Consider the following 27,803-nt stretch of genomic DNA (forward strand, 5'->3'; position numbering starts at 1 on the left):
GTCAGAGTGTTGATTTCATCCCATGTTTACACTCATTAAGTACTGACTTTTAAAATCTTTGACAATGTGTTAGATGGGCATTAATCTCTAATTTTAATGCTTACTTTTATACTTATATTGTAAAGTACTGGCGTGTGGTACTATATTTTAAAGTACTGATGTGTTGATTAAGAAAAGTAAAGTATGGAGGAAACTTAAGTTCATGTGAAATCTCCTCACCCAGAAATAAGTTATGTAAATATTTTAGTCAAGATTGTTCCAATTATTTGCATTCATATTTATGTAGTTTGCAGAATTTGTACATGAACTTTAAAGTAAAAACAAATGACAAGCATTTGTTTTTCAAATTAAGCAATTCAGAAGTAATTGCTTAATTCCCCATTTTCGAAATACTATATATTTCTTCATAATACTTGCAGATTAGATAAGAGCTGTTTCTTCCTCATTTCTGCTTTTTTCTGTCTCTGCTCTTCATCTATTAAAAAAAAAATTACCCAGTGTATAGACTTGTCCTGAGGATTAACCAATGATCTGTTAGTGATGGTTATGACAAACAACAACAATAATAATAATAAATGGATAAGAGATGGTTATGATGATTATGATGATCGTTACAGAGCAAATACACAACTGATAGTCAGGCATTTAAAAATTAACTTAGAATATATTATGTGATTGCTTGAGGAGGAATATACATTTGCCTTTTAAGAATATAATTAACTTCGATTACTTCCTTTAGCAAGGTAAGAATATTACAAACATGAATTTTCCAAAATACCAGTTTTTAAGAGCAAAACATTTTTCTCTGTTTTAAAAGGAAGAATAATTAGTTCACATTGTATTTTCCTGTTTTCAAATAATATATATCCTGTGATATAAATTATTTTGAGAGGTAACAATAGCTAATATTTATTGTTCCTTAACTCTATGCTAGGCATAATTTAGAACTTACATTACGTAATGTAGTTTGATAACAACTATATAAAGTGTATGCTGCACTTTTTTTTTTCCTGCCTTGCAGGTGATTGAACTAGAGATGCTAAATAACTTGACCTGAATTATTTAGATTTCTAATTTACCCTAAATTAAATAACAATACTTCTATGCTGTTTATTTTAGGTGATGAGGTAGCAGGAATCAATTATTGATATTGATTCATAGCAGTGATTTTTGTTCTCTCCTTGATATTAGCTGTTCCTTGCTGACATTGTCATTCCCTTCCTCTAATTTGCAGATGATATCTGCTGTGGATTGTGAAACTGGATGACAAGAAGCTAATAATATATCTGAAATAAAATTTCTAGGCAGTGATTATAGGATGTTCAAATAGTCTAGATTGAGAAGTGAATATTCACACTGTATGGAGAGAGCAGGTTAAGGCTGTGACCTAAGGTAGATACACAGTTGAATTCTGGCCCTGCCATATTCTACCTGTGACTCTAGGCAAGACTCTTAATATCTCTTTGATTATTCACCTATGAAACACATTAACTTTGCAGAGTTGTTTTCTCATAATTCAAGATAATGAAAGTAAAAGTACTTAGCACAAAGAACAATTCAGTATTATGAAATGAATTAGCAGTATCCATTCATTTCATTGGACAGAGATTTTATTTATTTGTTTTGTTTTTCTACTTTTTCTCTGGCTCTCAGTTATGTTCCAAGTGCTTGGAACTGCCAATAATGAAACTTCTATAAAATCAAGTTTACTTTTATTGTTACTAAAATGTCAGCTTATATTTTAGGTTTTTCAGAGGGCTTTCAAATCTATTACTTTGTCTTTTAGGATAAAGCTAAAATTAGTTTTTGTTCTTTGTTCTTAGTCATCTGTACTCATTTCCCATTCAAAATTGGTGGGCTTATTTTATCCTTATTCTGAGATTTAGTCTGTTTGAAATCTAGGCTTTTACTTTATAATTTATTTTTATTATTTTGTACATCTACAGGGAAGTTTTCCCATATAATTGAGGCTGTCTCCTCGTTGTTGACTTATGCTTTTTTAATGTTTATGTTCTTGTTCTTTGGCCCCATTGAGTTAGTGAATTAAATACTTCTGAAATTTTGCTTTAATTTAAAATGTCTAGTGCAGATCTATGTGCAATAAATGATCTATTTTAGATAAAATACATTATTTCTATTTTTGCTAAGAAAAGTGGCTTAAGTAATAAATAATCATGGGCATAATTGTGTTAAATTAGCACTATCATGCATAGGAAAAATAGTTTTAATGAGGAGGTGTTTTCTAAAATCCATTTTTACTATTTTGACTACTTCATTTTATCCTTTTAAATTAGATTTAGAATTTAATATTTTGGCACATTTTATCACATTTATAAAATACAGGAAAAGTACAAAATGATAGTGAAATAATCTATATTTCTTGCTTATATGTAACGTAAAATATTGGTGTTCTTGTTTTCATTTTTAAAAATTTCATTGTAAAAAATCCTTGTGAAAGTGTATGCATTGCTGGGCGGATTGGTGCATGCCTGTAATACCAGTGGCTAGGGAGGCTAAGACAGGAGGATTGTGAGGTCAAAGCCAAGCCTCAGCAAACTCGAAGTGCTAAGCAACTCAGTGAGACCTAGTCTCTAAATAAAATACAAAAGAGGGCTGGGGATGTGTTTCAGTGGTCAGGTGTTTAATCCCGGGTATCCCCCCCAACCCCCTGAGTTTAATCCCAGGTATCCCCCCAACCCCCCAAAAGTGTATGCATTATAGTTTTATTACTTGCTTTTCATACGAGTTTTCCTATGTCATTCAGTATTCTTTTAAGAAATTGTTTTTACTGGCTGAATGACATTCAGCATATCTTAAGTATTATAATTTGATCAGGTTTATATTGTTTTATATTTAGGTTGTGAGCAAACCAAGAAAAAAAGAGAAAGAAGACCCAAATAAAATTAGAGATGAAAAAAGAGATATGTTGCAACTGTATCACAGAAATAAAATTATTAAGGCCTACTATGAACAACTATGCACTAACAATATAAGAAATAATTGATCATAACCAGTTTTTTTAGTTGTAATAAACAGTGTGATAAATGTCTGTGTATAGAAATCAATGTCTACCTAAGTATATTTTTAACACATTCCAAGATGTGATCATGAAAATTGCCCTCTAGGAAAGTTAATTAGTAATCTATCAGCAGTACATGAGCGTTCACTTCTTAGTTCTCATCACTATTTCTCCACAGTCTTTTTTGTTCATTTGGTATACCAGCATGAGTATAGTGCTAAGAAGCTCATTTTGTGGAGTCCGAGAAATTGAATTTGATGCCTGTTAGGACACTTACTGGTTATGTATGTGATCTTGCGCAAATTCTCATTAATTTCCCTAAGCCTCAGTTTCTTTGCCTATAAAATGGTTATAGTAATACTTATCATCATGATACTATAATGATTGTGGGTATTGATTAATAATGTATATTGAAGTATCTAAGTCCTTAGCCATCTTATTGTGATTTTCACTTATTATGTATGTAAACTAAATATGAAACATAAATTCATTTTATGTTTAATCTTGGGTCCCATCCTCAAGTTATCTCATTATATGTATACAAATATTCCAAAATTCAACAACATTCAAAATCTGAAACATTACTGGTCCCAAGCATTTTGGATAAGGGATATTCATCTGTATTTTATACCTGCTAGTAGTTGATTTTTAAAAAGTTATTTATTTTATATAACCATTTGGCTACCTTATAGAATCCTTTTTAATATACTATTAGATAAATTATTAAGATGTAGTTCCAACTCTGTTTCAATTGCGTCTCTTTATTTTCAGGATACTTAATGACCCATTAGTATGTGGTTTTTTTCAATATTTTTATTTTATCCTTTTTTCTTGTCTTACTTCATTGGCTTAAATCAGAGACTAGTACTGATTAATTAGAAGCATTTAGGACTTACTTCTGACTTTAATGAGACTTCTGCTTTTCAAAATGCTTGTGGCTATTTTCTAGTACAGGTGTCTTTTGCTTATATAAACATGTTCCAACAATATCTATAATAGTTAAATGTAAGAAACTTAAAAATAGCTTTGCATATAATGGGGATTACCTTAAATTATTAAAGCCTTAAGGTCTTTTTGTTTTTATTTTGGTGGTGGTGGTGATTCTTGAGATTGAACCAGGGCTTCACATAGGTAGGTAAGCATTCAACCACTGACCTATACCCTAGCTCCTAAAGGATCTTTTAAGAAATGTCTGCAACTATACATTTCTAATATTAAGATATCTCTTCATTTTTAATTGAGCAAATAGTCAACTATTGTAACTCCAGTAAGGCTGAAAATTTACTATTTTCATTCCATTTAATTATTCTATCCTTGTCTCACTATTTTAAAATTTGAGACCTATTCTTTTCACAGTTGTCCACTTGTTATGCCATATCTAAAAAAATTGGTTAAAAGTCAGTGACAACAGTTTATATCCTCTGGGAAAAAAAGCTCTTCATTCAACTAAAGTCTTAAAGTGAGAGTCCCTGTGCGCCCCCCCCTTACCAATTTCCTTATGCATCTTTGCAGAAAACTGTTTGAAAACTACTGCCCTTCTCTCAAAAAAAAAAAAAAAAAAAAGCTTCTAATAATTTACAAGCCTCCAAAGTGCAGTGAAACTGAAACAAAAATTTTAAGAAACTGTCAAATCACATTGTGATACCATGAGATTTTTATTAAATATTTTTTGTGCTGAAATCCTAATTTAGCTTGCCAAAAAATGATTAGATATAGCAAATATAAACTATAGTAAAATATGGTAGCCACTAATCTAGATGGTGCCTTCCTGTCCTTAGATTATTAAAAGTGTGCTTCTATACTTTTTTCTGTACTCTTCCAAAACAAGTCTATCCAATATTATATTTTAGAATACCATCTGTGAACTGATAATTACCACATTATGTCTTCAGTCTTGACTTCTGTCTTGTACACTGCTGCTTTGTAGAGAGCTCTATTGGTATCTGAAACTAAAACTATCAACAAAACTTTTATCCCAAATCTGTTCCTTTCTTAGTAAATACTGTCTCCTTCTCAGCTGCGTAAACCAAAAATCTAGACACTCTTGATATAACATCTTTCACATCGATCCAATAAAAGCATTTAACCAATACATGTAATGAGTTGGTTAAAAAAGTTGTTTAATGTTAGCAAAATCTCCATATAATTTACTTTTGTTGAATTTAGGACTTTTTATATAAGTAAGAGTATATGTATATTTGATAAGTTTGGGTGGTACCTGTGGGTTTTTATCAACAGAGTTATGCTAGCCTCACAAACTAGTTGGGATGCCTTCCATCTTTGGTGCCTTAGAATAATCTAAGAAACAGAAGAGAGACTTGATGCTTTGAGGTTTTGCTAGAACGCATTCATAGAACCTATTGATATAACATACTTTGGCAGGAATGGAATGTCATATAGAAATCTTAAAAAGTTTTTATTCTTCCATGGTGCAACTGCTTAAGTCAACTTTGATTATGGATTCTTAATTTATTGACATAATGTTTTATGCAGAAATGTTGACATTTAACCCATTTCATTGAATATTAAATTTATATTATATATTTGTAGTGTTCTCTGACCTCTTGGTTATACTTTTCTGAAGTTATTCACTCATTCATTTGTTCATTCATTCAGCATTTAGAACCAGCTCTTCATTTTATTCACCAAATCACTTGTTTTTGATTCTGAGTGTTGAACCCAGGGCCTTTGCATACTAAGAATGCATTCTGCCACTGAGCCATACCTCTAATCCTTATTAACCAGTTTTACTTATTTTTGCTTCCTAATTTATTTATTTCTGCCTTTAATTTTATTCTTTTGTTCAGCTTTATTTTTAATTATTTGCTCATATTAACCTTTCTGATTTAAATGTTTAATTCCTTTTTATATCTATTAAAAAATTTACATCATGGATTATCAGTTTGGCCACATCTCATAGGTGAACATTTTATTATGATCCATTTCTAAATAGTCTAAAATTTTATTTTTTATAACAATAGAGTTAATTGGAATTTTATGTGAGTTATCTGTCTGCTTGTAACTTATTTTTTATGTATCATGCCCTACTCTCAAAGTTTGAATTTTTCTCAAGGCTTTGAAAAAGTTGGTCTAGTGCAAATATCTGTATGTCAGCTTTGAAATCAAGTATCTCATGGTAAATTATTAAATCAGTACTTGAGTAAGAGTCATATTTTTTGTTGCTGTTGTTTAAATATTTATGTACCTTAGAGTTTAATACCATCATCATCACTGAAGGCCTGTGAATAAGAAAAATAAATCTTATGCTTTGGATTGTCAGGGCTTCTGTCCTCTTTGTGTAAGGACAGAATGGTGTAACTTTCAAAATTAACTGATTTCCTAGCTTGTATTTAAAGCATTTGAGTCCTTAAATGGAGTTTCCCTACTAATCTGCACACTTCTGGTCCTGTTGCACTCCCTTCTAGAGGTTTTCTGGGCATTAGAAGTTGAGAAGGTACCTGTGACTTTTCCATGATGACAACTATGCTCTCTTTATTAGTTTAACAGTGTATCAGGGAGTATTTTTTGAAAACTCCCACCCTTACTCCAAGATGGTTAGCTTTGGAAGTACAAATTAACGTCTCTTTCCTGTCCTGTTTATGGATGGGAAAAATAAACTGACCAAAAGAATCATAGAATTCAGCATTTAGAACCAGCTCCACATCTTGAGAATGGAGATTGGTAGTGATTCTGGTGACTCCTATAAGTAACACAAATAACAAACTCCTAATGCATCACACACTGCCCTTTTATTTCCCCATTAAGTTACGTACTTTTCAGTATTCTTGGAGGTCTTCTGATATATTAATGAGAGAGCCTCAGACTGGTCCTAGGGTCTTTAAAACCTCCCTTTTGAATAAGAACATCAGCAAGGAGCAAGCAGCAGCTAATGTTTGAGTTAAATCCTGATCTCATAAATCAGAAAGATTTTCTGTGCTGAGACTAGCCCCAGAGGATAGATGGTATATTTTTTTCAAGTGTGATTTTTTTAAAAAAAAACAATAAGGAATCACCTTATAAGGGAAAAAAAAACTTCAGAAAATTGATTTTGTGAATTTGGTTGAGGTAGGATATTTTTCTGCTGGCCTGGCTGGCTGTGAAGCATGTACCAGGTTGGCAGCTGCAACTTAGCTTCTAGACCCACCCATGCTGTGAAAGCAACCTGAATGAAGATGTGGCAGGTGGAGAAAGCACTTTGGAACTCCTGAGTGACAGCCAGAAACCAGAATGTTAATTTGGCAAGTGTGCTACTGGGTGCTGAGTCTTTTGCCTACACAGTCTTCAATATAACAGGTAGATCATAAATGTTTATTTCCTACTTTGATAGCAAATGAGTGCTTAACTTTTATGTGCATTTTAATAGATTGAGACTTACTTGATAGTATGTACCTAGGGTAAGCAAGATAGTTCAACATAGATATACATATGTCATAATCTTGAAATGATTTTCATTTGTAAACCTATAGTATATAGAATTCTCATACTTCTCAATGTGCAATAGTCTCTTATTCAACTTTTTGTGTTACCTCTTAGAAAGACATTCAGAATTAGAAGGTCAAATAAAATGGTCACTTATTTTTAGAAATTCTTGTTTTGAACACTGATACATTTAATTGCCAAATGTTTACTTCCTTGTTTACCAAACCCAATGATTTAAAATTTTCTTCCAAGAATAAGAAGTGGGGTAAATTGGTTCTAACTCCCAGCCTCTTAACTCCTGCACACATGTGTGTGCATACACTCATACATATATACACACACAGGAAGTTAGGTGCAAGGATAAGGAAGGAGGTTGAGAATAGTAGATACTAAAATTTTATATTTAACAATTTCCTCAATCATTTTATCTAAGTATCCTTATAATATCCACAGAATATTCCTTATCTCAAGAATTCTTCACATTTAAATGTTTAATTATTTTAACCATTTAAGTGTCTTAACACTCTCACTGATCTTTCTTTTGGAGTTTGGATTTTTGGTGGGAAAGATGTTGGAAGGAGTAACAAGAATGGAAGTAGACTGCCAAATGGCAATGTGAAGCCTCTAGGAATCTGCAGTGCTGGGAAAGAGTGAACAGGCTTTAGAAAAGGAGGTGGAACAGCAGCAAAAAATTAACCTTCTGCTCCCATGACTGGTAGTTCCCTGCCAGAGGCCTTTTTCCTTGTCTCTCTTTACTCCCATTCCATCTTGGCCCACTGAATCTTATGGAGACTAGGGAAGAGTACAGAGTTGAGGGTTGAAGGCTGGTTAGTTTTACCAGAGAATTATAGGATAAAAGAAAGTCATTGGTTTCCTGATAGAACCAAGTCTGTTGTTTTCCCTACTTTAGTGTTTTCCTTTCTTTTTAAAGTTATAGTCTATTATTCTTTTTTATACACATATGTGCACGCACATATCTTTCATCTCCTGCTGCACTAAAACTATTATTTTAAAGTTTTTGTACCCAAAAAAGGGGAGAAAAGACTTCTTTTGAAACTCTTCTATTGCTTTCCACCACCACCACCCAAAATATCTTTCTGTATCTTAATCTTTTCTTGCCTAACATATGCCATCATCTCTTTTTCAGCAAAATCTATATCTTTACCAGGCATTTTCAACCTGTGTTCCATTGGTTCTGTGATGCCTGATGGGAAAAATTTACATCTTTATTTTCATATCCTCTAATTGAAATTTAGCATTTCTCTCAATTATGAATGTAAGCAACAAGCCCAATATTAATAGCAGAAATCATATTCCAGTTGAAGTAAATACCCTGAAGTATCATTTGCACTTTTTAAAAAAAATTTAGTTGTAGATGGACACAATACCCTTATTTTATTTGTTTATTTTTATGTGGTGCCGGCGATCGAACCCAGTGTCTCATGTGTGCTAGGCAAGTGCTCTACCGCTGAGCCACAACCCTGGCCCCTCATTTGCATTTTTAACTATTTCTAAATCGTGATCGTTTTTTAGATCTTCTGCTTCATCTTTTTATTTTAATGTGTTAATAAAAAGGCATATATTTCACTGTTGCAGTTTTTAATATTTTAATGACTATACTTCAGTATAATTGGCTTCCTTTGAAATACAACCCTATGTTTTTGTTTTACATATTTAAAAGCATTACTTTGAAAAAAGTGTATAGACTGAGAAAGGTGTCTGTAGCATAAAAACATGGTAAAGAATAATTTCCCATTCATTCCACCTCTTTTCACTTCATAGAAATAACTCCCTCAATATGTCAAGATCATTGTACTGTCATGTGTAACTAATTAAAACAAATTAAAAAAAAGAAATAACTCCCTCAGTGTCCATTATAGCCTTTACTTAAGCCCTCTTCCCTGTCATTCTGTAATATATTTGTAATGTTTGTCTCATTTGATGCCATCAGGTGTTTTTTTTTAATTACTCCCCTTTTTCTTTGGTATCAAATCCTAACTAGACTCACTGACTCTATCTTAGAAAGAATCTCATTTTTTCTCTGCATAAATTTAGCTATTGGTCACCTTTTGCCAGCCCAAAACTAATAAAAAAGCAATGCATTTGGAGTTATTGTCCTAAAACATTTTAAAAAGCACATGTCAGAAACCTATAGTAGTTCCCCATTACCTTTCTGAAACATGGGTAGCAATATACCATTGCCTTTTAAAAAAAAAACTTTTAATAGTTCCCATTACCAAAGTTGAAATTCCTCAGTATGGTATTCAAGACTTACTATGAACCAGCCACATCCTGACTTTCTAGCCACTTCTCTAGCTATATTAATCAGTGTTTTATATGTTTTATCATCTCCAAGACCTCTGGATCTTTGGTCAGTGCTCCTCTGTAGGCAACAATTCTTTTATCATTGCCTTTCCCTACTCTTCCCCTTCAAAAGACACACACACCATATAGTGAATATAGGAATGTGTGATCACTGTCATTTGCACATATGTCACCTTGCAGAACCTTCCTACATCTGAGGCTATGTCTTTTCTTGTACTCTATGACATATCTCTTTAAAGAATATTAATTTTGGCATGCCCTGTATTATGCAGATGTTAATTTATCTGGTTTTCCTAATAAATTATGTGCTCCTTAAGCATGGCAACTGTATTCATATTTGTAGTCTCTCTCCTTCACTTAGCAGTAATCCTTTCTCATGGTACCCATTCAAATAAATGTTTCTTGAGTGAATAAATGAATTAGTTTTCATTTAACCTCTCACTTGGTTTGACCACATGATCATTCTATAACTGCCATTTTCCTGCCTTTCTTCCAAGTATTACATTTAAAATGTATAGAATTTTGAAATAAAATCTGATCAACTAGCTAATATCTATAAAATGCTCTGTATTTAAGTTATATTACCATCAATAAAATAAACTCAATATAGGAATCATTTTTTTTAACACAAGTAATTTTTGTCAAGTGACAATTATTTTAGGGGAAAATTGTTATAGCTTTAACTTTTTTTATTCAGTATAATTTTTTTAATGTTCAAGTTTTTGCTTATAAAAATAGTTCCTTTTATGCATTACAATTGTTAATACACATATATACCACAATTTTTCATATCTCTGTTTGTATATAAGGTATGTTGATACCAACTTCAAATCTTCTTACATATATTTTGTATAATGATGACCATCACACTCCCCTATCCTTGCTATTCCCCTTCCCCCTCCCTTTTCCTCCCACCCCTCTTCCTTATCAAGAAATAATCATCCTCCCATGCTCTCCCTCCCTATCCCACTTTGAGTCTCCCCCTTTATATCAGAGTAGCTTTAACTTTTTAATTGTTAATTTATAGATCTTTGGAGGAAGCTAACTTTGAAGAGTATATAAATTTTAAGAGTTTTATTTAGGAAAATTCTGTGACTAGAAATTAAAAGATTAATGAAATTATATTATGGGAGAGGTAGAGAAAAATGGCTGCTCTGTCTACAGCCATGTATTTTAAAATAATACACACTGTCAGTATTGTTAAACTAAAATCAAAGTTTTAATATTTTTTCTACAGAAGAAGCTCTTTATTTTCTTTCAGGTATTTATTATATTCTCTTACATTTTTGTCTCTTCCCTTCACTCCTGCCCACCATTAAATTACTATATTTTTTCTAAATCGCTATGGTCAACAATTTTTATATTTACATTTTTAACCAGTTGGTAACATTTTCTAATTATTTCATAAGCCAAAATATTTTATGGCACTTAATTTCCAGTTAGATACGTTTAGGTTTTCTGAACTAGATATTATGTCCCCTTCCCTTTGATAAACATTGTTCTAAATTATTTATTTTGTAAATTCATATGGTAAATAACCATGAACAAAGGAATAGAATAGGGCATTTGAGTTCCCAAATCACTTGATTTCTTGTTTCTATTAAATGTGTGATAAGAAAAGTTAAAGTGGACACAATTATAGCCTCTGCCTGCACAATATTCTTTCTTCTATATTAAAAAGGAGAGAACTTTCAGAATTATATCAAATAAAATAGTGTAAATTGAGTTTTCTTTTTTGAACTACAGTTTTACTTGTAATCTAAATATTTTTAAATATACATTTTTGCATTTCCTATGTGACAGGCACATTTCTAAATTATTATATTAACTAATTTTATCCTCATAATAAACCTGTGCTGCTAGTAGTGTTAAGGAAACTGAGACATAGAGAAGTTAAGTAACTTCTTCAAGTTACTTGGTTAGTTTAGGGGAGAGGACATGGTATGGTATTGGTTCTTATATCCGTAAATTATAAAATCACCCTCTTGCTCATCTCTTTCCTTTGGAATCCATGCTGGAATGAATTGTACTATAAAATTAAGTATTTAGGGAAAGTTCTGAAAACATCAGTAAATCAGGTCTTAAGAAATAGTGATGCCTATAGAGGAACAAGAAGACTAAATTAGTTTAGCTCTCTTTGGCAGTGACCATTGAGAAATAGTTTTGGATGAAATATCGTGTACCTTTTAAGTCAGCAAAACAATAGTGTATTGTAGCAAAGCAAATAAGTTACAGAAAATGATTTGAGTTTTAAGATTATTGATACAAAAATTCTCATTAAAATATATATTTATACTGATATTTCACTAAAATGTTATCATGTTTCTAGTAATGAAATTCATAGTAAGAAAAAAATTATGTACTCATCTTAATAGATCATTTTATTGTAATCCAAATTCCTGATTTTTTTCTTTAAATCATGTAGAAAAAATGTGCTTCTATAATTTTTTTATTTTTTAAAAGACTGTATATAGTGCTTTACGTATGTGTTTATGAACCTATAACTACATGCAGCTAATACTTGTTGAGTGCTTACCCTAAACCTGACACTGTTTTAAGAGTTTGTGTTTATTGGTTATTAAATTTCAAAACAACCCTATTATATCCTTTTTTCTGTCACAGGTGAGGACACTGAGAGGTGCGGAAGTTAATCTGCCCACAGTCTTTTATGTATAAAGACAAATATATATATGTGTATATTCAAATACATAATATACATATATACATATACTATGTATGTAATACAAAAACATTAAATCACTCCTTTTAATATTGAAACAACACAAAATAACCATTGTTCTTTGCTATTTTTATATTATAACATTCAGACAAAAGCATGAAGCAAGAGAAGGGTAAGCAGATAATTCTGTATTATTATATGCATCTGGAACGCCCAAGAGCCTCAGTGAACACTAATGGAAACACTAAGAATTCTAGTTCACTAATGTTTTATGTATATTGTAGATACCAACAGTATAACCACTTAGAAAATATAATGGGGAAAGAAAAACCTCCATTCACAGCAGCAAAAACAAAAAGCAAAATATTTAAAGCTAAGTTTAATAAGAAATGTGTAAGTTCCCTATGAAGAAACTTCAATGAATTGTTCTTAATTAAACACTTTAGTAAGTCAGTAGCACTTTTTAAGCAAGTATTGGTGGAGCATAATCTTCATCAGTCTTTCGACAGCTTTTTGGAAAATTTGTCACCAATTTTCAAATGTATGCAGAAGCATGTGCATGCAAAAATAGCCAGGATAAAAATATGAAAATGAGGAGAAAGAATTAATTATAAGATTTGTGCATGTAGGGTGCCCAATATTATAAATCTACAGTTCTTTTTTTTATTATTTTTTATTTTTTTTATTGTTGGTTGTTCAAAACATTACATAGTTCTTGATATATCATATTTCACACTTTGATTCAAGCGGGTTATGAACTCCCATTTTACCCTGTATACAGCTTGCAGAATCCCATCAGTTACACTTCCATTGATTTACATATTGATATACTCATGTCTGTTGTATTCTGCTGCCTTTCCTATCCTCCACTATCCCCCCTCCCCTCCCCTCCCCTCCCCTCTTCTCTCTCTACCCCCACTACTGTAGTTCATTCCTCCCCCTTGTATTATTTTTCCCTTTCCCCTCACTTCCTCTTGTATGCAACCTTGTATAACCCTGAGGGTCTCCTTCCATCTCCATGCAATTTCCCTTCTCTCTCTCCTTCCCTCCCACCTCTCATCCTTGTTTAATGTTGGTCTTCTTCTCGTGCTCTTCTTCCCTAGTCTGTTCTTAGCTACTCTCTTTATATCAAAGAAGACATTTGGCATTTGTTTTTTAGGGCTTGGCTAGCTTCGCTTAGCATAATCTGCTCTAATGCCATCCATTTCCCACCAAATTCTATGATTTTGTCATTTTTTAATGCAGAGTAATACTCCATTGTGTATAAATGCCACATTTTTTTTATCCATTCGTCTATTGAAGGGCATCTAGGTTGGTTCCACAGTCTTGCTATTGTGAATTGTGCTGCTATGAACATCGATGTAGCAGTGTCTCTGTAGCATGCTCTTTTTAGGTCTTTAGGGAATAGACCAAAAAGGGGAATAGCTGGGTCAAATGGTGGTTCCATTCCCAGCTTTCCAAGAAATCTCCATACTGCTTTCCAAATTGGCTGCACCAATTTGCAGTCCCACCAACAATGTACAAGTGTACCCTTTTCTCCACATCCTCGCCAGCACTTGTTGTTGTTTGACTTCATAATGGCTGCCAATCTTACTGGAGTGAGATGGTATCTTAGGGTGATTTTGATTTGCATTTCTCTGACTGCTAGAGATGGTGAGCATTTTTTCATGTACTTGTTGATTGATTGTATGTCCTCCTCTGAGAAGTGTCTGTTCCAGTCCTTGGACCATTTGTTGATTGGGTTATTTGTTATCTTATTGTCTAATTTTCTGAGTTCTTTATATACTCTGGATATTAGGGCTCTATCTGAAGTGTGAGGAGTAAAGATTTGTTCCCATGATGTAGGCTCCCTATTTACCTCTCTTATTGTTTCTTTTGCTGAGAAAAAACTTTTTAGTTTGAGTAAGTCCCATTTGTTGATTTTAAATGTTAACTCTTGTGCTATGGGTGTCCTATTGAGGAATTTGGAGCCCAACCCCACAGCATGTAGGTCGTAGCCAACTTTTTCTTCTATCAGATGCCGTGTCTCTGATTTGATATCAAGCTCCTTGATCCATTTTGAGTTAACTTTTGTGCATGGTGAGAGAAAGGGATTCAGTTTCATTTTGTTGTATATGGATTTCCAGTTTTCCCAGCACCATTTGTTGAAGATGCTATCCTTCCTCCATTGCATGCTTTTAGCCCCTTTATCAAATATAGTTCTTAATTTGTGGTACAAGCACAGAAATAGGAAAAGATCAATAAAACACATCAGAAATTAAGAAGTAAACCCAGGTTTATAAGAGATTAATATGAAACAAGATTATCACTTCTCTCTCAAAGTGTTTCTGTGGTTTTTCATCTCAAAATAAAGCTAAGTCCTTACTGTGACTACTTGCTATGGGGACCCAGGAACCCATTAGGCCCATGCACCAATAGCATCACCTATGAACTTGTTAGAATGTGGAGTCTCCATCCTTAGACTTCATAAATCAGAATATCAAGCTCCTTGTGTGATTTACATGCAATTTGAAGTTTTGAAAAGCTGTGCCCTTCAGGTGCTATATATGATTTGGTTTCCCTTGGCCTTCTCTTCTGGCCTTATCTGATTACTTCCCTTGCTCACTTGCCACCAGTCATACTGGCCACCTTGCTGTCTGTGAGCACATCATGTACATTCTCATCTGAGACTTTCATTGCCTGTTTGTCTTCATTCTTTCCCCGTGCTAAGGCAACTTTCCTTAAACTGGGTAATTCGTAAACAATAGAAATTTATTTCTCACAACTTTGAAGGTTGGGAATTCCAAAATCAAAGTACCAGCAAGTTCAGTATCCAGTGAGAGCTCATCTTTCTTAGATGGTGACTTGTTGCTATGTCTTCACATGGTACATGAGGGGCAAGGAAACTCATTTTAGCCTCCTTTATAAGGACATTAACCCCATTCATTGAGGGTTGAGGCCTCATGATTTAATCACTTCCCAAAGGCACCAACTCTTAATACTATCCCATTGGGTGTTAGGTTTCGAAATAAGAATTTTGCAAGGGCACCAACATTTAGATCATAACCCTATTACATGTTTCCTTTCACTTCATTAGGTATTTGCACAAATATCACTTTATCAGTAAAGCTTTCTGTTATTCAAAGTTTCTTTATAACAGTTCAGTCACTCAACACCTGTTTATTATTTACATTCTCTCCCATGCCCCTCCATACACACTAAACTGTAAACTTGGTTAGAGAAGGGGACTTGACTTTGTTCTTGTTCTGTCCTCAATGAGTGGCAACCAGGATGTTCCTGTTTGTTGAATGAAACTGATGTTAAAAATTATGGATAAGATGTATATGTATTTTGAAGAGAGGGAGAAATTAGTCAATTCTTGTGATTCTTTATAGCTTTGACCTATTAAATTCCCACAAACAATGAATTAATGAATATTGAACCATTGCTGCTAGAGAAAATATAGCAGTTCCTTTCTTAACCCATGAAAGATATATTCCAAGACCCCCAGTGAGCACCTGAAACCGCAGATTGTACTGAATTCTATATAAGAACTGTGATACCATGACAATTTGATAACCAAGTAGCTAAATGGCTGAAGGGTGGGTGGTGTATATAGTGAGGATACTCTGGACAAAGAGATAATTCACATCCCAGTTCCAACAGAGCAGAACAATGCAAGATTTTATCACACTACTCAGAATGACATAAAGTTTAAGATTTATGGATTGGGGGCTGGAGTGTAACTCGGTGTAAGCGCACTTGCCTAGCATGTGTGAGGTCCTAGTTTTGATACCTAGCACCACCAAAACATCATCAAAAACATGTCATATTTTTTAAAATGTATGAATAATTTATTTGGGGAGTTTTTAAAAATATTTTTTTAGTTGTAAGTGGACACAATATCTTTATTTTGTTTATTTATTTCTTTATTTTTATGTGGTGCTGAGGATTGAACCCAGTGCCTCACATGTGCGAGGCAAGCACTGTGCACTGAGCCACAATCCCAGCCCTTGGGGAGTTTTTCAATCCAATATTTTCTAATAGCAATTGACCATGGGGAGGTGAAACCATAGATCAAGGGCACTACTGTAGAGGTCAGAATATTTATCAATTCATCAGTATATAGCCTTGTTATATGTGTGTTTCTTGTTATATGTGTGTTGAAAGATACTATACTGATGATTCATTAACATTGAACTCATGGCCAACAGCAGTATAAATCATGCCTGAACCAAGTTACACGTGTATTTTTTCCATAAGGCACCTCACAGCCCTTTTGGCTCTTTGGAACACTAGATAATATTTCAGCCCAGTTCATCATTTTAAATAGCCTGTTTACTAACAAGAATGGGGAAAAGATAACACTAGATAGACCACCCAAAAAAGATCCTCCTTTATAGTGTAAGACTTGAAATATGAAAGCATACCTTCATGTTGCTCAACCTTTGCTGGAGGTCTGTTGACCACCTCAAATTTTTCACAGTTGTGCTTGTGTACAAGTATGTATTTGTGGGTTGCAAGTAAATTTTAGCAAATAGGCAAATTTGCAAATACAGATCTGTGAATAATGGGGATCAACTGTATGTCATTCTTTCAATAAATGTTAGGTGCTTTGTTTCCAGAATTATGCACTAGTAAACATATACCAGACCCTGTAAGAAAAACAAATAATTTAAAGATGAATTTGCCAGTGTTCTGGGAATGGCTTCATGACAGAGTTGGATTTTTAGCTAAATATTCAATAGTAATGAATAGGATTATTGACAGGTGAAACTGTGGAGAAAGAAACTCAAAGTTATTATTCTTAAACTTGACTACACATTAGAATCAGCTGGGGAGCTTTTAAAATGCCTATGCCCAGACTTCACCTAAACCAATAAAATTAAATATTTATAGGTGAGCCCTTGGCATTAGTATATTTTAAGTTTCCCAAGATGATTCCAGCGTGCAACCAGAATTTAGAGAACCACACCATTACTTGAATTACTTGAGTTTGGCTGAAGTGTAGGGTATGTGAGAGAAGTAAACAAATCTGGAAAAAAAAGATTTTGTCCCAAGTATTGAAATGGTGTCACTTATTTAGCACATATTTATTTATAGTACCTACTGTGTGCCAGGCACTCTTCTTAGTGTAGAACTACATAGGAAAGCAAAAGAAGTTTATAATTAAATTACATTGGTAGCTCTTCAAGATGATTCATACTTCTAGTATATGATGTTTTGTATTTAGAAGGAATCTTGTTCTAAATGCTCACAATTTTTAATATCTAAATTTTGACATCTAACAGAACTCTATAATGAAAAATTTTGTTGCAAGTTTTTGTGCTAATTTCATTGAGTGTTTTTTGAAACAACCATTCATTTTTTAAGCCTCTTAATGCTTTTTATTTTTCTTGTACAATAGAACACTGGTCTAAAATCAATAGTATGCAGTTATGTAGAATCAGTATTATGAGGCCACAAACATTTCATTTCCCCATCTTATAAGAATTGATATAGAGGGAACTGGTTTCTATGTTGATTCTTAGTAAGAATTATTATTTAAATAAAGCTTATAATTAACAAAGTAAATTTACTGGGTTATAGTGCGTTTGAAGTACCTTTTGGATTGCTTGCTCTGTATCATATTTTTTCCATAGTCACTTTACAAGCATTTAATATACTACTTGCACTCTCTTCTAGACCATTAATAAGAACAGACAGACCTACTAATGATATAGCCCTCTTTTAAATGTGATATAATCATTCTTTGTAGCCTGTCAATTTCACTTTTTAACAATGCTTTGGGTCTAGCTGTTTTAAAGTAGTTTGTCAAGTTCAATTATTGAACACTTAAAGAAGACTATGTATATATGAATCTTCACATGATAGCAGCAGCCTGAAGATACGATGTTCACAAATGAATACATTCCAGGTGGAAAGTAAGGAATGTTATTGAGTGGCATAAGGAAGGAGAGATGAGACTTATTCTTATGTTCTTATTGGGCTTTGATGATGATGTTGTGAACATTATCATTAGTAAAAGCAATATGATGTCATGTAACTACCATTCTATTATTTTAAAATTCAAAGAATGTCTTATGAACATTTTATTTTTTATAAATTATGCATTTTTGTTCATCTTTTCCCCATAGTTTCAATTATTCTCAATATAATTATGAGTGTTTTGTTACTATGAATGATATCATATGCTTTCTGCTTCTTTTAAAAGTATATATATATTTTTTCCTCATGGATTTTCTCCATTTCACTCCTCCCATATATTACTACTTCAGAAATCTGCATTTTGTATGCCATTTGTACTCCCTGCACTTTCTAGAATTCCTTGTTTCTTGGGCATTTACAGATATTATTAGGAATTGAAGGTCCGCTTTTTAAAACGTTTATTTACTTAATGAATTTTTTAACCACTAAGTGGGAATATAAATATTTTCATTGGAAAAAAAAATATTTAAATTAAATTTCATAATAATGGATTATATTGTCATTGTAAATGACTACAGAAGAGTTTTTTTTTTATCTTTAGACCAGAGGAAAATAACACTGCCTTTGTGGATTTATTTTATACTTATCTCTAACCCCCAAACAGAGGGTTATCTACTCTTGATGACATGCACTGAAAGATGTTCATAAACCTTAAGAATTTTGACTTTGAGGAGCATTATCTACCTTTCTGTGACATTTTTTTTCTTTTAAGTACTGGGGATTAAACTCAGGGGTGCTTAGCAACTGAGCCATATCCCACTTTTTCTTTTTTGTTTTGAGACAGAGTCTTGCTGCATTACCTAGGGCCTTGCTAAGTTGCTGAGGCTGGCTTTGAGCTTGGGATCCTTCTGTCCCAGCCTCCGGAGTCACTGGGATTACAGGTGTGCACCACTGCACATTGTCAGTTTTGTTACTAAATTTTATCTTCCTTTCTTCTTTTTTTACTTTTTTCTTATTTATTATCAAAGTGGTCTAAGTTCATGTATATAGTCATTATTTACCCCCCTTTTAAGAGTTATTTATAACAAAACTTTTTATTGTTTAAAATAGAGTTTGAGGCAGTCTTTTTCCTTCCTTAGTACTGAACCAATAAAGAAATAAAGGATCCATAGCAGGAGACCAAAATAGCAGCTGTTTTTGTCCATAGAACTGTCAAGGAATATGACCTAAGAGAACAGGATAGAGGACTTAGTAACACTGAGCCCCAGAATCAGAAATATATAATCATTTAGTCTCAGGGAATGCTAAAGAAGAAAGCAACCATGTATTGTTCTTCCCACTGGTGGCTTATTCTGAAGAGAAACATGCAGTATAAGGAGCTGAGCTTTGCTTGCACACATGTTCTTTCTAGGCTACCCATCAGATAAGTCACACTCAGATGAGGAGGCAGAAGCTGCAGTGTTGTTATTATGGATGTTGCTGTAGTTGGGAAGTCAAATTCAAAGGAGAGTACAGTAAAAGACCTGTCCTCTTTTTAAAAGGCTTGAGCTTCCTTGAGTGTTGGAAGCAGCTCTAGTGGCAGCACCAGGGCTACAGGAACCCAGCCTTAATCTAAAGGCTCTTTGATAAACCCACCTTGTCACACGGAAAATAAAATCTAGTTGGATAGCATTTTTGTTCATATGAATGCCTGCATTCATATTTGCATGGGGCTTGGGTTTTTACTGGCCATATTTTGCACTGAAGGGTCTTCCAGAGATTAGCATACTGCCATCATGGAAGAGTGAATATTTCTGTTCTCAAGAAGCTTGAGGCTGCACCCAAATGCTAAATTGTGCCATATAGACCATCAATGTTACAGAAATTCAAAAAAATTGGAGATAAATAAAAACTATACTAACCCAAGCAGGATTTAAGGAAAAAATAAGCCTTGAGCCGGGTTTAGAATGACAGATATGGCTGGGTAAGTGGGACAGTACTAGAGAAGACTTAATATTAGGGGCGAGTTTAGCATCTTTGCCTTCCTTTTGCTGTTCTTTCCCCTAAGTGAAGTGAGAAGTAAAATTATAGGGCCAGAGGAGGCTCAGGTTGTGGAACCTTGAAAACAGAACAGAGAACCAGGAACTTGGGATTTGCAACTGAGTATTTGTTTAGCATAAGAGTGATGTCATTGAAAATTATTTTTGTCAGGGAAATACTTATGAGTTATTCAAATTATTCAAAAGAGAAAAATAGAGAAACAAGTAATCTAAGCCTGAGGAGGGAATGCATATCTAGTCTTAGGGATGCTGTAAGAATGAGAAATTCGAGAAGAGAAAAATAATCGGGATTTGATTAACTGGAATTGAGGATATATTAAATTGTTGAAGCCGAAACATACAAAGGTGAATGAACATTCAAGAATGTGCTATTGCAACAGTGATGGGGTTCTTTAAAGAAATTCAGTCTTAGATATGATATAGATCAGACATGAAAACTGAGACCAAGCAGTGCCTGTTTTCTGCAAGGACATGAGCTTATTACATATTTTATTTTTCTAAATGTGAAAAACTAATCAGAAATAGGGATTTCACTTTGATTAAATTTTATTGCTCTTTATTTTTTAAAATTTTATTTCTTCACTCCTTACACATTCTTTCTTTTTAAAAGTAATTTTGATGGATTTTATGGGACCCATAATCTCCCTGTAATATGTTTAATGTTATTTAGTAGCAGATACCTGATGTTTTGTTTTTGTCGACCTACCTTTTTCTCCCTCTCTGCTTTTGTTAATTTCACTCCATGAAATGAACCTCCAGTCCATCTCTATATCATTCTAGTAAGATTGCCAGTCATGGCCCCACATATCTCTGGCCACAGTAATTGGACAAAGAAGTGAGTGTAAGACCTAAACTGTTCTGCTCAGATTCTTGTCTCAGAAATTAGAATCGTGAATGAGAACACAAGAAGGCCTACAAGTAGGTAGTGCTGAATCATCAGCTGGAGGTATTCTAGAAGCTCCACAGCCAAAACCTTTAGTTCTGACCTGGTCTCTGGCCTTCCCAAAACTTGAATGTTGAGTTCTTCCTTTGATCCTATGAACTCTTCTGTATTCTTTCAATAAATTTTCCAAGCCCTGTTTAAAAAAAAAAAAAAAAAAAAAAAAAAAAAAAAAAAAAAGAGCTAGTCAGTCTGGGTTTTGCTAATAAAGAAGTATTAAATTAATATTTAATTTACCTTTTTTTCTTGCCATTTTATTTATTATTGGCATTACTTAGTATTTTTAGGAGCAAAATATAAGTTCTACTAAAATGATTTCTGATATTTCTTTTGTTGTCTTTCTTATTATCAATTTTTAATATGCTTTTTTCTACCCAATAAGAATATTTTTCAGATTATGGGCTTGATTTAATATAAAACCATTTATATTTGATGATTTACTTTAAATATATTATTCTAGTTACAGTTGACATCTTTATGTTTAAAGATAAAACTGTCTTTCTAGCATATATTTGAGTGGATCAAATTCAGGGCTGGATCCAAATATGGGTTAATGTTGGAATTTTCATGTCCTGCCTCTTCTCTGAAAAGTGGTGTGGTTTTGAGTGGCAGAAGGAAATTAAGAAAATATCTAATTTTATACAGAATATCCTGGAATTAGCATATTACAGATGATAGTCCTTGACACAGCTGATCCTATGACTTTCTTTTAACTAGTGCTATGGGGTGCTATGGATATCTACAGCAATGTGTCTAATTCATAAAAGCATCATTTTGTGATTTAAAGGTAACCTTTAACAATTTTCAAATAATACTCAGAAAAGTAGTTTTAGATATGAAAGATCTTATGACCCATCTAGCTGCCTAATATAATTTCTGGCTTTGAGAATTAGTGCTCAGTTGATTTTGTTCTATTCTTTTACTCTATTATTATGTGTTAGCTTTTTTTTTTTTTTTTTGGTTGGCTCATTCATTTTTTTTTATCTCAAAAATATTAAGTTTTTGTTTAAAATCTTTCAACCTTTGGAGGACAATTGGGAAGATTTAATGGAATAATCTTAATTCCATGGTGTTATTGTTAAGGTAAAAAGAGATTCTGTGTTAAAGGGAAATGATTCCAATCTTAAGAGAGAGGTACCAGAAAGCTTGTGTCACCACTGACAAAGAGAATTGATTTCAAACACTAGTCTCAAACTCACTTCTTAACATTAATGCCTCACAAAAAATAGAAAACCCATGTTAGAACCACACTTGGCATTGACAAATTTTAATAAACTCCTCAAACTACACTGGTTCCTTTCTTTTTCTTTCCCTGTCATAAGTGGGAGCTGTGTTTAGTCATTTATTGCAGTGACCCAAACAGAGCTCAGTACAGCTGTTTGTACTTGCCTGTCAATGGGAAGTAGACTAGGTCCATGTGACTAAGAAAGCCCAAGGAACCCTTTTTTTCACCTACAGATGTTTTAATGTGCTTAACATTATCCAATACTAGCAACTGAGATGGTCTAAATACCACAGCAGGATCTGATTAGCTTTTTCAGATCGCTGCCTTTATTTGCTGTTTGCAAAAAAAGCTTAATCCAGTGCTATAGATCAGGCTTCCTGCTGAGCTCTTGGGTAGTTTTCTCTCATTCTTTGTGTTCACTGTGGCAGGCTGAGAAGATTCCTCCTCCTCCTGAATTAAAGCTATAAAGTAGTAACTATAGTAGCAAGGAATAAAGAGAAGGAAGAAACCCCAAGGGAAAAGAGAAGACTGTCTATTTGTACTAAATAGTTTCCTTTTTATATACAAAAGAAAAAAGTTTTAATATGAGTTTATAAATGTGACCTTATTGTCTTTTCTAGTCAGTATGTAGCTACTTAGGTTTTTAGGTTTTAGTTGCAACTAATTTCCATGTAAACTATGTTTTTCATTTGTATTTTATTTAACCACATCAGTATTACGAAGAATTACAGTGGACTAGTCACAGCATTGACCTCATTCCTTTCAGGGATGACACCTTTTTTACTCATGAGTTTTCAAGAAGAACTACCATCCCCATGGGGAGGAGGGAGAAATAAAATTCTTTATTTATTTCTGTGATATGCTTAACCCGAAAAGGGAAATTTGAATTCTGTGTAATTTACCTTGTAATTCACAATAAACTATAATGTTAGAGATGCTTTACCCTGATCTTTATTGGCTTATGATATGGAGCATGGACTTAAGTATTTCACTAACATTAATTTAATGCTTGGCAGAAAAAGATCAGTTCTTGCTTTAGAAATTAGTTTGACATTCAGAACCTAGTAATTATTGAGTTCAAGAATAGTTTTGCAGACTTAAAAATTTCCCAACAATTTTGGAAAGCTTTGGAAAGCTCTTTTGCAGAAAAATAATATATAGGCAAATGGTGATCTATAGTATCATACTTTATATTTTACTTTTCTTTCTGGAAACAATAATTTTTAAGGTTTTAGTAGGCATAAGGAATAGTTTTTTGAGATCACTGGAAAATCTTAACCATATAGAATAGATTTTCCTCCTATTTACTAAATACAGACCATGTGATTTGCATTTTAGTAAACACAAAAAGGTCAGGAACAGGAGTCCCAAACAAATATTACCTTTTCCAAGTATTCACAAGTGATCATAATTGTGAGTAAAGTCTGTATTTTATGTTTTAAAGTGAGATTGATGTAGATCCTCAGGATGTTTTGACTTAAGTTTTTGATGTTTAGATAAGTTCATGGGTCATTTAATGAAAAGGTCTGGAGTCTACGTAAGTCAGCCTGTATCAGAAAATTTTATGTTAAAGGCAGCTCTTTGCCTTCACTCTTTAAGTTTGTACTGGATTTAAAAAGGAGTGTGTGTGTGTTCATATCGAATAAATAAATAGTAAGGCAGCTATAGATTCTTTTTTCTTTAATAGGGAAATATCCTCACAATGCCTATGACATTTACATTTTAATAGAATTTTTCAAGCAGGCCTCAAAAGCAGGTAGCACATAGTGCTATAATATGAAACAGATATGAATCAGAGATAACAAGCTTCCTCACCTTGGGGACATTTTTGTACACTTTAGACCCTTCAAAAATATCACAATATTTCTTTTTAGTCTTAATTTATTCTAAACTGAAATTTGAATATTACATGTTATAAATGTTATGAAATATAAATATTTTCAACAGGTATACTATGCTGTATATTAAAACAATGAAAGATTTTGCATATAAAATTATATTTCTAACTAGTATCCATAATAAAGAATTTTACAGTGCTACTTGACCTAGATAAAATGGGCCATTTCCATGATCTTAGGTTGAAGTTAAATGGATTTGTTTAAATGTATAGTATACATGACTAATTTTACACAAAGGTCTCTCTCTCTCTCTCTCTCTCTCTCTCTCTCTCTCTCTGTCTCCCCCTCCCCCTACTTCCCTCCCCTCCCCCTCCCCCTCACTATTCCCCCCTCAATTTTATTGTCTTGCAACACATTAGCAAATACTTAAAAATACAGATTTCCCACTATTGCCAGGGAAATAGGTTTACTATAACCTTCTGTCTCATTTCACCACTACCTCATTTATTAGAGAAAAGGGTTGCTACAATAGTTAATTGCTCCTTTGACACACCTCATTTTCTTTATTTCTGAAATAAAAATGAAAAGCTAATAGACTAGTGTATAGCCTCAACTTTTTGGAAACATGCAACTTTTACTGCTTTAAAACACAATTGGTTTCTTTGTTTCATGCATTAAAAACAAGGAGGAAAAGCTGAAGTCTGCCCAAGCCAGGTGTTTCTTGTTGGCAGCCTGCTCCCTAATGACTCTGCTCTCATATAGCAGCTGCCTACTAGTCAGTTTTGTATGGCCTATTGTTGTCGCACACCCCTCGTTAATACACATGCTGCCCCGGGCAGACCCAAGAATGACATCAACTTGCTTATCTTAGAAACCTACAAACCTGATGCAGGGTGCTGAGGTTGTCTTGCATCTGCCTGGCCAACTAATTGTGAGCTTTCTGGCCTATGATTGGCTGTTACTCCACTCGGTAATAGGTTAAGCAAAGACATTGCCATTCCATCTGTTCAACCATTCATTGTTCTTCTTGCCTGCCTGGAAGTCTGCAGCTAAAATTGTGTTAAAGAGTTACTGCTGAAGCTGCTACAGAAACCAATGTCTTTGTATTTTCCTGCTAACGTGAGTATCTGTGCTACTTAATACCTTGGAAGTTTAACTTTGCTAAAGAGATTATTAATTTGAATTTATGAAAGATAGAAAAGCACCTCAAATGAAAACCTATAAACTATTACATAATGCCAACATACAGAAAATTCAATTCTTTAAAATATGTCTGTGAATCAGATTTTTACATTTTCATATTATGGAATTTTGCAAATAATTATAGCTTCATGGATATTTGCAAGGCACTAGACATGGCGTGGAATCATATGGAGCTTAAAGACAAGTTATAACAAAATCTGATATTGTGATAAACAGTGAATTTATATTTTATCTTCTTGTCAGATTCTTATGTTTCTTAAGGAGTTACTGTCAAACCTAAGTGCTGTAAAATGATGCTCAGATTTGGTAGATTTTTCCATTGTGTTAAGTCTAGCCTAGGGAGATGGATTGACACGTGAAGATGTTTCAAACAGCTGGTTTTAAATATGATTGAGCATTTCAGTTGCTTTGTCAGCACTTTCAGTATTCATGTACACTTTTCATTTTCTACTCTCCTACCTTTTTTCCTCTTTTGCATTATTTTCAGATACTAGATTAAAGATGTCATTCCAAGAACTATTGATTTTAAGAGTTCTGTAATGGGGAATGGAGGACAAAGACTTTTCATCTGTCAGTTAGGAGAGAAAGAAAGAGTATAAAGGGTTAAAAAGAGGTTTTCATTTCTACCACATGCCCTATTGTGTGAACATATGCATAAGTCTATTGAAAGTTTTCAGAAGATGGGCAGGCCACCAGTTGCTGGTCTCCTGCAGTTCCAGTAGACATCTGTTGCCCCAGAGCATTAACCAATCTGTTCAAAGGGACATCCTTCCTTTGTTAGCTAGGGGGATGCAGACAACAGCACTCACTCATATACAATGGTAATTAAATACACAGAGGCTACAGCAGTAGGTATTTATTACATATTCATTATTTTATTTTTATTGTTCTCATAGTATTACCATTTGGATAACAACCAGAACCTACTTTTATGGCATTGTAACTTTACATTACAGACAAATAAATTGATTTAGCAAGTTTATGGTCTAATATTCCTGATTAACATGAGACTCTTTAGAATATTAAAAAAATAATATTGTTACCTGGTTTAAGATGAAGTATTATCCAAGTTGTTGAATGAGAAATTTCTGAAAATCTCTTCACTAAATGGGAGAATTACAGTATGTGTGATAAATTTCTAATAAGTAACCACCATATGTTAAACTGCATTCAGCTATTACAAAGCTTCTTTTTGGTAATTAAAACAATTTGTTATACTTCATCATCATCTACAGAATTATCATGATAATTTAGTTCTTTTTCAACAAATACTATTACTTAGGTTTTAGGTAGCCTTTAACAAGAAAAGTTGAATTTCCAGAACAATATCTGGAGGAAATCCAAAGATTTAAAACTGTAGAAATCTGTTTGGGATTATTATTTTTTGCATAATACCTTTTTGTGTTCAAGAATATAGTATGTAGAGGCCAGTTATAATAGAGCCTGATATAAAGTTTGAGAGTTTTGTGATAATCTGGGAGTGGGGTATAAACTGGTCTATGTTATGTATGAAAACTTTGACTATGCTCCTTCTCCATGAAATAAGGAAAATCATCCTTATGTAATATTAAATATTAATATTGAGTTTTGCATAAGTGCTGTTGTAAGATAATTCTTGGTTAAATTTAAGATGACTTACATAAACTTGCATTTGAGTAAATGCAGAGCTTAAGTAGTTTAGAAATGAGGAAAGTATTTTTTACTTAACAATAATTATATTTAAGTTTTACATATCCCATTATATTAACAAATGTCTATGGAAATATTTTAAATCTTTAGCATTTAATTTTTTTACTGAATGATTTTAAATATTGCCAAATTCTGAAATGTTCCATATTAAATTAAGAGCACCTTTTACTAATCATGAGTAGAAAAGCATAACTTGAAGTTTTAAAAATCAGATCTTTATCAATTGGTTCAATATAAATCAGGTTATTTTAAATAAGTGTTTTATGATGGAGAGTATATATGTGGCTTGTAGGCCTGGAAATTGAACTCATTTTCCCTTACATTTACTACTTATATTTAGTCTTTTTGCTTTGTAGGAGCTAAAAATCATTTTAACTGCTTGTTTAGTACAAGATGGCATTAGATAACTTTTTCTGAGCTAACTAATGAAATCTAGATGATGAAGAGGGACCTAGCATTACAGAAAATGTTCAACCAAAATATATATTTTTTAAATTATGTTATCAAACTAAATTGAAT

General features: G+C 33.0%; 1 protein-coding gene across 3 annotated transcripts in view; it reads left to right on the plus strand.

Moving 5' to 3' along the window:
* Zc3h12c (zinc finger CCCH-type containing 12C) overlaps positions 1-27,803 on the plus strand; it is a 64,465-nt gene that overhangs the window by 3,364 nt on the left and 33,298 nt on the right. Inside the window, exon 1 of one of the 3 annotated variants that reach the window (XM_026392540.2) lies at positions 25,488-25,511. The exons of the other annotated variants lie outside the window; for them this stretch is intronic. Coding sequence (XP_026248325.1) covers positions 25,488-25,511 — 24 coding nt within the window. Of the gene's footprint in view, positions 1-25,487; positions 25,512-27,803 lie in introns of those variants that run through there. 3 annotated transcript variants of the gene reach the window in all.

The sequence above is a fragment of the Urocitellus parryii genome, chromosome 4 (assembly GCF_045843805.1).
Source record: "Urocitellus parryii isolate mUroPar1 chromosome 4, mUroPar1.hap1, whole genome shotgun sequence".
NCBI classification, from domain to species: Eukaryota; Metazoa; Chordata; class Mammalia; order Rodentia; family Sciuridae; genus Urocitellus; species Urocitellus parryii.